Source organism: Apteryx mantelli, chromosome 6 (assembly GCF_036417845.1).
Source record: "Apteryx mantelli isolate bAptMan1 chromosome 6, bAptMan1.hap1, whole genome shotgun sequence".
In the NCBI taxonomy this organism is placed as follows: domain Eukaryota; kingdom Metazoa; phylum Chordata; class Aves; order Apterygiformes; family Apterygidae; genus Apteryx; species Apteryx mantelli.
This window is the reverse complement of record NC_089983.1, coordinates 27,845,509-27,857,758: the sequence shown is the minus strand read 5'-3', so window position 1 is coordinate 27,857,758 and position 12,250 is coordinate 27,845,509. Positions and strand designations below refer to the sequence as shown.

The window sequence follows — 12,250 nt, the reverse complement described above, 5'->3', positions numbered from 1 at the left end:
TGTCCAGCCAGCGTTTGCTGGCATGTAGGAGCTGCATACACATTACACACTCTTTAGAGAAAGCAACTGATCTATTCTGATGTTTGCACACATGGGAGAGATTCAGAGCTGTGTTCCCTCCTGTCGTCTTTGAGATACTGTGTTGAACATGGCGGAGAAGAGGCAGTGGGAGTGTACGCGCACCCTTAAGTGTGGTCACTTCTATCGGGCCCTCCGGCCCTAATGCTGGAGGAATGCCGAGAGCGCTCTCCCCACCAACGCGCACACTGTGCTCCTTTGTAACCTGCCACTTGACAGTTTCGGTGATCAGACCGGGCGAATGAGCATGAGGGCTGTAGAGTTAAGAGTGACACAGTGTACCTTTGTTTGTATTAATTAGGCTGGCTGCACCTCCTACTTTTGGCACTGCATTATAATAATAATAATCCTTAACCCATGTTATCCTCAGCCTTTGTAGACTTACATCTAGGACTTTTTAATTGAAAATTGTTTTTGTGCACGTTTGCTCTTTTCTACATGCTAATCATTCTGCGTTTCAAAAAAAAAAAAAAGAGCTCATGGTTGCAAATAGTGGCCATTTTCTGGGTTTTAAAATACTCTATCAGTCTTTCTGTTGTTTACGTCACACTGCCCAAATGTCTAGTGACAAGAAGACAAATGCAAGCCAAAATCTCCTCCTTTCACATCTTATAACATACGTGTGTAGTTAAAGGCAGCTTTTCAATAAGAAGGAGTATGATCACGTTTGTGTTTTTTTTAAAAATGAATGGTTGCAGGCAGTGAGATAAATTTGTTTGCATTTGTCACCCAGACATTAGCAAAACCATATAATTAAAATATATGTACTTCCCTCTACTTTCCCTCCTCCACCTTCCCCCTCTCCCCCATGAAAGCGGGCCTTGAAATTTAGGAAGCATTTGGCTTACATGTTTCTACAGAACAGCGCATATTGAAATTTGTTTTCCTTTCATCTCTTTCCCAATAAAAGCAGCCGCTCGGCTTATCCCTTTAGCTTCCTCAGAACTTCCTTTCAGAATTCCCGATCTATTACAGCACATTCACATACCAGAAACAAGATGCCTTTTCATGCTGTCAACCTTTTTCATCTGAAATGTAAATTAATTCTTGCTGGTACGCTTTGACAGAGATCAAAGTAGGGGTATTAACCTTATTGGGCCTTCTCTTCATCAGAATCAGTTCCAAAGACTGCAAGGGTAGTGTTAGGAGGCCAGTCTTCGCTGTTATCTATGGCCCTCCTCCAGGCAGTCCTCTGTCTACAAGTCAGCATTTCAAAGGCGCTGATTTCTTTTGTAAATGACCTTATCATTACTTTAAACTGTGTGAAAAATGATTTGCCTGAATAATTCTTGCAGGATTATCCTGCTCATTTTAATTGTGGGGGGACTTCATTCAGATTCCAGGATATTGTTTAAGTGGTTTTGACAGCAAGTGATCATAGCCTGATATAAAGGAGGAACACAGCTCCTGATTGGAAAGCTCTTGACTTGTTCAGATTGTTCATTTCTTGCAAGTCAGTCTTTGAGGTAGCTGCATTTGCATTTTAAAAATAAACAGATGCCTTTCAAATACATGAGCTGGTGGTCTGGAGATCTCTATGGGCCCAGCAGTTCACTATCCATTGATGAAATGTTGGAAGAAAAAACAAACTTACAAAAAAAACCCCTTCACAATATACATGAGGATACATTTCCTAAGTGTATAATATTAAATCAAAATAAGTCACTATTGTAGATGGAAGAAAACACCCTTGCTAGGAAACAAAATGTTTGTGAATTTAAATTAGGTGGGGAAAAAAAGCTACCCTACTTCAGCATATCAACATTACAGGTTCTCAGATACACAGATGTTACTATACTCATGGCTAAAATCTTCAGGGTATCTATCTTACCCACTTCTTCAAGACAGTTTCCCAAACTGTGAAAGTTAGAGGATAATTTTTTACTTAGAGAGAAATTTTTTGCTTTACTTACATTATGAAGAATGATTTTGTGTATTTGAAATGATGATACTTTGCACTTCTGTGTAAGTATTTCCTTACAATTAGGATTTGTATTGTTTTTTTAAGTCTACATAAAAGGAAAAAGATTCTGTTAAAATAATTTTTCAAGTTATGTTGCCAGATTCACAGCTGGTTTAAATCAGGGTATATCCACTGAATCATCTGACTGAAATGTCGCTACATTGATTTACCTCACATGCAAGTCTCATTTAATATTTCTTTGTATTAGGATAACACATTAATTAGAATTTTTAAAAAGAGAAAATACAATTATAAAAATACATTTTCTTGTTATGATAGCATGTATTTCCATGTAGAGTGACTTTTCTCCCCAAAGACCTAAGGGAGGACTTTAATCTGTTTATTTCATTTGTGAGCTGACATTGCCAAAATGCCAAATGAGTGGTGCATGCGATTCACTTAGATCCGAGGTGACATCACTGAATTCATTTTAATTAGGCCTACTTTAGCCATCTGGAATATACTGTGCAACTCTGGTCAGGACTGAGTTTAACTATGCTTCCAGAGGTGAAAGGCAAATGACTAATCTATTGAGCCACCATCTCCTCCTCCAACACGTGCTCACACACTCGCCATATGTCACATTGTATTGGAAAACTCTTATCAAGAACACAAGATTTGGGCTCCCCCTTTTAACAAAAAGTGATGGATGTTCAGGAAGAAGCCAGAGGAGGCATCCTTTTGTAAAGTCCTGTAACTTCTGCCCATTCAATGTTGCTTACTATTTACATATCTCTAACATATGGCAAAATTTACTCCATAAGAGTAAAAACGAGGGTTGCAGGAGAGCAGCTGTAGTACACTATTTTACATTTATAATAAATGTAAGCTTTTAATGTAAGTGTTACCTTTGGGATTTTCAACAGCAAATATTTAATGCTGACTTCAGTGGCAGACAGGGAGGTATTTCTTGAAAACTTTGTATTTGTCTGTGTATTTATATCAGTATGTATCTATGTATGTGTATGTGCATGTATTCAGCTAATACAGTTGTATAGATCTATGAATTACATGAGTAAAAAACTTCTAAGCACTTTATAAATATATCCAAAAGAGAAAATCTTTTTATTAGAATTTTCCTGGAAGTAACAAACACTAAGTAGCAAGTCCAGTTTTACTTTTTTATATTGTTCATTTTATTCCTTTTAAACAACATTGTCAATATAAGAACCACTGAAGAGATGTATGTGTTTCTCTTAATTATAGCTAAGCTGACTCATTGTATTATCTTGATTTCACATTCAGACCAAAGCAAGCTTTTTGTGCAGGCTGCACAGCTCTGGTTGACTTTAACCATTAAAAGCCTGCTGCTCGTGTGCAGAGAATATGTTAGGAAAAGTGAGAAGATCTTACGGTTTTCAAGTACGAGGTCCTATAATCTGTCCCCATCTCTGAGCTAGGCTCCTTCTGTGTGAATACATCTATATTTTCTTTTGCTTTTCTCTCCCATTTTTGAGGAGATGGAAAGGAGACCACTGTAAGTCCATGAGGAAAACTATACTTACTGGGTTTCATGCCCTTGATAAAATCAGGAAGGGACAAGAAGCCTTGGAAAACTTACTCCTTTCCCTTGCTAATACTGACAAAGGCTTTCAGATTCATCTGCACTTTTTGTTCTGTGACCAAATCCCAAGACCAGAACTTTTTACTGTAGTGCACAGTAATAAAAATGCCATGTGCAAGTGGCGATGTGCGTCAGTGACACCAGTCCTGATGGCAGCCTTGGTGAATCTTCCTGATAGTCACTGCTTGGTGCTCAGATAGCTCTCAGTTGTATGTAAGAACTTGTGACTTGCTTTCTCTTAATGCTCCTGCCAGGGCAAGTGGGGCAAGTTTTGCCTTGTCTGCCACTAAATGCGCATCTTCCAAGATCTACCCTGAGTGAAGGTGAAAGAGGGGAGACATTCATGGGACCCTCATAAAGGACGTGACTCTCCATCCCTTGTACCATTCATTAGAATTAATTTGGCATTGAGCAAAGGATCAGATTCATGGGCTCCAAAGCCTCTCAGATGTTGGTAGTTAAGCTGCCGAATGCTTATTTAACTAGGCAAATTAAGAAAGTCCTATGCTGTTTGTAGGAAACCAAGTTTGAAATTTTTGCTTACAAACTACCATGCTATTATGATGCCTTCTCTTCAGCAAAATATGAGCTTTCATTTCCAAGTTGTTACATGTTATTTTCGGTGGTATTAGAGTTTTAAAATGTTTGTCTGTGTAGCAGATTTCTGTTTAACATGATCTTTTATGACTGAGAATGAATCCTTTTGCTGTTTTAAAATACTACTTCATCTCTTTTCTAGGTATTTCTTATATAGACCTGTGATTGTTTAGCTTTGATCTTTCTACATTGTGCTTCACAATTCACTCTGTCACTATATATTTCCTGTGGGAATCAGAGGGAGAATGCCTGGACTTTTGCTAACTGCAGTTGTGCAACTTTGTGTGTAATGTATGTGCCTTAGTACTTAGACCTTAGATTAAAGGTCTTTTACTGAAAAACACCACACTTCAAAATCTTTGAGGTAGATATATTCTCAGTTTGCTACCTGCTGGAGCTGATTGAAAACTCGTTTTGTTTGAGAATCAGTCAGTATAAGAAGTTAAAATTCATGTCCTGAATTGTGGCACATATAATGTTTAGCACTGAGTGACTAATAATAAGAGTGCTAGAATTTAGTTCAGATCCCATGTTGCTTTGAGTTCAGATCCTGTCCTCATTAGCTATGTAAAGATCAGGATTAAAGATACTGTTGCTGTAAAGTTTGGAATATAGAATGCATAAGGTGAAAATGAGGTGACAGCTGGTGATCATTCTTCTTCAATGATGCAGTGATTGTTCATGGAGCACTAGCAACATGAGTCTGCTAATTTCACACTCTTTGAGCCAAGTGCTTAGTGTCAAAACCAGCACCAGTCAGTAATGCAAATTGCTGTGATGGAGCAGCTTCCCAACCTCTCAGACTCCCCCAGTAGAATTCTCTGCATATGCATTTCTTTTGAAACATTATAGATCCAGTTAATAAATGCTGAAAAGATGCAGTCCTGCTGCATGAAGCTTTTGAGAGACATGCTTGTTTATCCTGCTACTTCAGTTATCCCATGAGTCAAAGACAAGGGAGGAAAAATACAGCCATTACCTGTCAGATTCAAGGTGTTCTAGAAGAACGTTAGAAACCAGCTAGTGCAAAGGTTACGTCGAAGAGGAGCTGATTTTGAAAATACTGGTGGAAACAACAGGCAGAGTGAAAACTATGTTTATGAAATCAAACATAGTGGATTATATGTACTGAATGAGGGGAAGACCAAAGTGGTTATATTGCCATTAATAGAATTTCTAAGGAAAAAAGAAAAAAAGAGCCATAGCAGATATCACACACACACGCACACACACACTCGCAAACAAAACATTGCTGAGTGGCAAGAAATTTTTAAGGAGAAAATTGAAGTTTGTATTATTCATTTATTTCAGTGCTTCTTTATCTTTACAGTAGTGCATAGACTGACTGCTACTCAGCATGTTTCAGCTGCAGAGAGATGGCTGCTGGCCAGCTGTCTTTGCTGCCAATAGCAGAGTAGGCTTCTTGTCTGGTCAGTAGGGGATAGTTAAGGATTGGAAGCCTGATCGCATGAGGCAAGTGAACGTTTGCCTCATCTCCGCCAGATAGGCAGACTTTTCCAGTCTGATTATTAAGGGTGAAAAGTTCCTCAGCCTCATGATACCTGAGCTCTGTGTTCAGTACAACACCTCAGCAGGCCCAGCTTCTGTCATGCCTTCTGTAAAGTGAATGGTTATTTATTTTAGTGACCTCTCATTAAAAGGCAATTTTGCTGCTGCTTGCTCTAGAAACCTCAGTAGCACTGAAATGCTTAGATTGTAATAGTGCATTGCATTGCCACTGCTTGAACTGTTAAAATGGTTTTAGTTTCTTTTATATTGCACAGATAAGTGCAACAACACAGATTTTTGCAGAGGTTGTGGCTGCAAAGAAGGCATTTAACACTGTACGAGAATTAAAATAGAAAAGAAGGGATCAGTTAGAGCCCTTTTCTAAGGGAAAGAGAAGAAGTGATCAGGGTACGTGTATTTTGTTTCCTCCATCATCTTTTTATTATGCAAAAACATGAATGGGAAGCTAAATTTAAAAGGGCAGTTAAATGGAGCAAAAAGAAAATTAATGAATTATCCTGTAAGTTGGTAATAATTGAGAAACTGCAAATTGTATAAGGGCTTTATTCTCTCATCTGTTAGGTAATGCCTACTTCTATAGGGAATTCCATTTAAACACTCTGTTTTCATTAAATCAGAGGCATGGGATATGGGGAAAACTTAATCTTCTGATCAGCTTCTCTGTTGACCAACTTATTCTACCTCCTGCTTTCCCTGTGTAATCTACAACATTATCTTGGCCCACATCCTACATGGGGTTGCCCTTAACCACACTCCCGTGCCTGTCCTCCGTCCCATTGATGTCACTGCAATACTTAACCCTAGATCCTGAGAACTCCAATGAGAGGGCTCTCCTCTTCCTTGGGGTGAGTAGTCCCCAAACTGACTCTGTGCTTTTGCATAAATTTGGTGTGCTTACAAGCTTTTCCTGGACAGTGATTTTTTTTCTTCAAAGTCATAATATTTCCTGATGTCATCTCCAGGTTTTTTTTTATATATTGTCTCACTGTTTCTAAGTTGCATTTCTGTTAAACTAACACACAGCTCCTCTCCCTTACTGCTGTCAGCCTTCTTGTTCAGCAGCTTCTTGTTGTACATTTAAACTATGGTATTGATACCGTATTTAGCTTCTTTGCCATTCAACCATTTCTGCTCTTTCATCAAGGTTTTGCTTAGATTAATGTTTGATACAAACCATTAAAGAAATAAATTTTAAAAATTTATGGTTTTATTTGTACATTGCAGTACTTTCTAAAGTCTTTGTCCTAAATCTAGCGTGTATCATTATCTGTGGTTTGTGCTGGATTTTTATTACCAACTGCTCACAAGTGCCAGGTTTTCAAATAAATTCACATCAGATAAAAGTCTAAAAGTACTTTGTTATTTAGGTACCCAAATCCAGAAACATTACATGGAAATAAAGGATGTAGGTATCTTCAAAATGTTTTTCATTGCCTTTTTATTTATCATTTCATTTCACTGCACACTTGCAGCTTCATTTAGTATTTGTAGTGGCTACTTCATTCTGCTTTCTTTTTTATGAATGATACAAATTCCAATCTGTGTAGTTTTTTTCCTAAGTATTTATATGAGAAACATTTTAAATGTTCCATTATGGTTACAGTTAGCTGAAAAATAGGAGAAGACATTATGACTTTTTCCAATTGTCATTGAATTTTCCTCCCTCTGCTTCCCCACCCCTGCAGAAAAACAGGTAAAACTTATCATTTTGTAAATTTCTGACTAACTCAAATCATGGGAGTTGTGGTTAAATGGTGTTTTGGGAGCATTTTTCTACTATGTATTTTAATACATTCTAAGCTGGATTGCTATTTAAATTAGGTATGTTCTCATTTCAAGGCCTCTTTTCGCTGCCTTGGCTATGCCTGATGGTCACTGTAAGAGTCAGAATAAGGTCCTGTGTAATTTCCAACTATTGCAAACATTGCAAACATTAGACCTGCTCCCATGAGGTGCTGCGTGCTCCTTCTCTTCACTGATTCAGTGAGAGTTGAAGGCATTCATCTCTGGACTGCAGAGCCAATTGTCAGTCTGTGTTTCAGACTCTGCAAAGTTGTACTTTGATTTATAACTGTGTTTGTTTAGCTTTCAGGGGATATATTGTTCGTAAAAACTACATGAGATTGAAAAACAGGACCGGTTGTGTAGCAGATCCTCAGCATATGAGCAGCTGCTTTGCTTCTGATTTTGACTATGAAGAGCACTGGTGAGTTGAATCCTATGCTGTCCATTATCTAAAAGAAGTCATTATCCACACAATAAGAAATCTGAAATGAGTATTCTGAAATGAGTAGACATATCATCATGATTCAGCCAGCTTTTTGGGAACCTAACCATTTTTTGAGGATGAGCCCTGTGACTGGGTCAGTCCCTCCACCAGTTTAGTCATCTGAGTGTTCTCCCAGTTAGCAGAGTTAGATCTATTTGCTGTACTGTTTTTCCTGGGTTGCTGTCCTGTTCCTGTGCACTTCTCAGAAGTACCCAGAATACCCCGACTGCAGGCAGAATTGCAAGCGTTCAGTGTTTCAGAGTTGACTGCAGTGCATTTTACTAAATTCTCAAGAACAGAAAGTTATCCTTTTATGTCTGTAAAGCTCCATGCAGACCAGCAATGAGATAGAAAAAAGCTGTAAAAAGCAGATGGACTGACAGAAAACCTAGCAATACTGTAAACCTTAATAGTGGTGCCCACCTCCTTGTAGAGGAAGGATATTTTAACCTTCCTTACCAAGGGAGTCGCTCCAGCCAAATGTCCCCCTGACATTTCCTTTAGTAGGAGAAGCAAGACGGAACTGCTACATCTTTAGCTATTGTCAAAGTCTGTCTCTCCAACAGTGTTCCAGCAGAGGTGGTTGATTTTGCTGGATGAATCCCCTCCTTTGGTTAACGGGTGACTGAGTCATGAGATCTCTCCTTCTGTGGAATGGGCAAAACAGACTTCTCAATACCTCTTGCAGTTCTTATTTCTGTGATTTTAAATGCTTTCTGTATAGCATATAAATATGGGTCCTATTACATCTCTGAGTTCTCTGAGAAAATCAATGACTTACTTGACTGTAACTAGATGCAATTATTCCATTGAGAAAGATTTTTTGGAATAACCTTTAACTTCTCCAAAATGGTATTTCCGCTTTCTCTGATTAACATTCAGATATGTTAACTTCCATGCTAACTTTGGTTGGTTTGGATTGAATAATGTCTGCTAAATCCTCTGGTGCATTATTACGGGATTTTGTTCAAATGCAGCCACCTGCCTCCTTCCAGGCTAATAATGCTCCAGAATCTCTTCCGTGCAGCAATCTGGTTTCAGCAAGAAAAGGATTCAGACCAGTGGACAAGGACATAAAACAAGAACAAAAAGGACAGAAGCTTTTTGTGTTAATACTCGGAGAAAAGAACGAGCACACTGCAGTTCACCATCACAGCTCTATCTTCGGGTTGCCTCACTGCTCATTTGGACAATGAGTTTTCTAAATTATGATTCCCTCTATGTTCGTGCAGCTCCCCCTGTTCCTTAAATACTCAAGGGGGTGTATATAGTGATCATTTTAGAACTATTGATGATGGCATGGTAATCTGTTCTCCAGTCTGCACTGGGTGTTGAAAGCAAGAGGTAATAATCTGTCTATTATCAGTCCTGTTTGGCATCCCAAATTGTAATTATTTACAGTATAAATAGGCATTTTGCCATCTTTTTATTGTTCTAGAGCTTTCACTCAGATTTGTTTAGAGGCACACAGGCTCTTTAAACTTTTCTTTCATCCAATTTTTGTGTGTAGCCAGGAATGGCTTCCTTCCCTTTTTGCGTTTTTGGAATCCCTCGTTGCTTTCCAAATACATCTATTTTTCTGAATTAAGAACAGTTTGCATAATTGTACATCCCATGAGGCTCAAGAACATTTTATGGATCAGTAGCTGTTGAGGCAAATTTTGTCTCTATGGAGCACAAAGGTACAGATTTTTGAAGATATTCAGGCACCAACCTTCCTTTGAAATCAATGTCTAAATGCCTTTAATTATCTAGTCTGAAAGTGCTCGTGTAAAATACATTGGCTATTCAGCTCTTACACACAGTCCTGATTGCTATACGCATTAAGATAGATAATAATATTCATAACCTCTTTTGTCTGGAGTTGCTAAACTGTTATTACTGCTGGCCATTCTCAGGTTTAACCCCCCAAAATACTGGAGATTGTTTGCCTAATCCTGTAAATTTCTCAGCAATGGCCTTGGGTTCCAGTGGTTTCAGTGAGACTTGAAAATGTTCAGCATTTCACAGGTGATGTCCAGAATCTTAGCACTAAGTGCGATAACTTACTTCCCATAAATCAAGCCTCCCTTCTACGTGTAGCATTACTGGGCTGTTGTGTTTTAAGCATATGGCTGTTCAGTCATACAGGAAACTTGTAGGAAGCAGGAAGGCTGATGAATAATAGTGCAGATGTTTAACACAGTAGCTTGTAATATGTCCCTAGAGAAGGCAGCCTCGCTGTGACTTCACATACCATTGAATTAAAGTGTAGAATAATAAAATACTCCCTTTTCTGTTCTGTTCTGTTCTTTCTGGCAGTTTTGGAAAATGAAAAATGAGCTGAGAAGTACTTGGGGTCAGAAAGCAAAATCATATAGAGATCTGAATTGTTGTATACACAGGAATATAACTATGCATATAAATGTATGACAACCTGCTGCTTTTTCTAAAATGTGTAAAAAAAAAATCCAATATTATAATATATATAAAGCACTCAGTTTTACTAACTAATGAATTTCAAATTATTCAGAAGAAATGGACAGGGGGATAGACACTTTAAAAAACTAAATTCCCTCAAGGAAATTGAATCTCTACACTTAGTCCACACTCTTCAGTGAATGCAGGATATAAGCAAACTCAACCTAATAAATTACATAAAATGCTAATTAAATGCACACGTTTGTTATTATTATTGCATGTTAAATGTTTCCTGCATTTGTATGCCTAATTTGAAAACAAGTATTAACTGTGCTCAAATACAAAAATCTTTCTTGTATGAAGCTCAATAGCTTCATAGAAGATACATGTGTCTAATTGCATATTAAGAATTAGCAAATATCTGTAATAGGAACAGAAACAGGTATAGAAAAATAATGTGAACATTAGCAGGAAAGTGGCTTTGTCTCATTGAAACAATGTTTTTCCATTCAGTTCCATAGAACTGTGGAGTTGCCCGTGACCCTTTCTGTCCGAAAAGGGTCATGGGAGTAAATGTACACCTGGGAGACTGCCACTATGTCCAGATTCCTGCCAGAAACTAATCCGTGCATGTGACTTTTGGCAAACCTTTTCCAGGCATCATCAACCACTTAGGGGACTCTGCAGGCCTGAGTGGGACAAAGTGACCAATCACAAAGTGACCAGCTCACTGGCTGCTAAATATCACAATATACAATATATGTGTTAGCCCTATGTACATGGTCAGTGGCTATAACTGTGTAGTGCCTTGTTGAAATGTAGTGTCTCTGTGCCAGTGACCTTGGCGTTACAAGTCAGCCACTTTATGGCATCTTAGCACCAGCAGCCGTTGGTGCATCTGTGTAGGGAATCAGTATAAAAAGTGTTGTGGAGGAGTTCTCCTTGTGTCAGCTTTGCTTGGAGCAGCATTGTTGCTGTGCCTAAAAAATGAACATCAGATGGGGGAGACGATTGTGTTGGGATGATCAGCAGTGGTTTCAGCATCCAAGGACAATGAAGGGTATTGATCTGGGAACACCTGTGGGGTCTGCCAGTGTGAGACCTTCCCTAGTTATGTGGCCAATGCTGTCAAGAACTTTCCATCCTGAATGCCGCCTTCTGGTAGCTACCCAGTCTGATGTGAATAGACTGATAATACAGAGTGCTGCAGTGGAGGTGTGAGCCTCTGTTTAGGAGACATAAGTTCTTAAAGTTCAGGAAACTTGCATACAGGGGTCAGCAGGAGCTCAAGAAAGGAGAAGGCACAAAAGGGCAAATGGTGGGAATCATCCTAATAGGATAGAAAGCTGTATTCTGCAGCAGCTGGAGGACCACTGAAATAGCACGCAGTATGGTTTCACTCACATAGACACTGGTGGGTTAACACATTAACATAATGTCCCATATATCGTTGAGAGCAGAGAATATACATTTCAGTGGCTAGTCACATGAGCACAGATCAACTCAAAAACTGGCTTAATGTGAGTTAAACTGCTTCATGTAACAATTCCTGTATCTTCTACTCTGCTTTCTTTGACCTGATCTGCAGCTTGCCTCTTGCTGAAGTGATGTTCCACTCTGTCGGTAACAAAATATTCCTCGGATTCTTTCCTTTAAAAGGAAAAGAAAAAAGAAAAATCACCACATTAGCGTGCTGTCATTCTTTGTGGATAGCTGCTTGAAAGAGTAGCTTTTTAAACTTTTTAAAAACATTTTAAACTTAATTTTTTTCAGAACATTCAGATGAATACCATCAGGTCCTGGTGATTTACTGCTTATGCCTTGCTCAAATTGCTCCATAGTTTCCTCC

General features: G+C 38.6%; 1 protein-coding gene across 1 annotated transcript in view; it reads left to right on the top strand.

Moving 5' to 3' along the window:
* The window catches only part of MYO3B (myosin IIIB), a 199,470-nt gene that overhangs the window by 136,763 nt on the left and 50,457 nt on the right, over positions 1-12,250 (top strand). Inside the window, exon 30 of the mRNA XM_067298626.1 lies at positions 7,818-7,938. Coding sequence (XP_067154727.1) covers positions 7,818-7,938 — 121 coding nt within the window. The remainder of the gene's footprint in view (positions 1-7,817; positions 7,939-12,250) is intronic.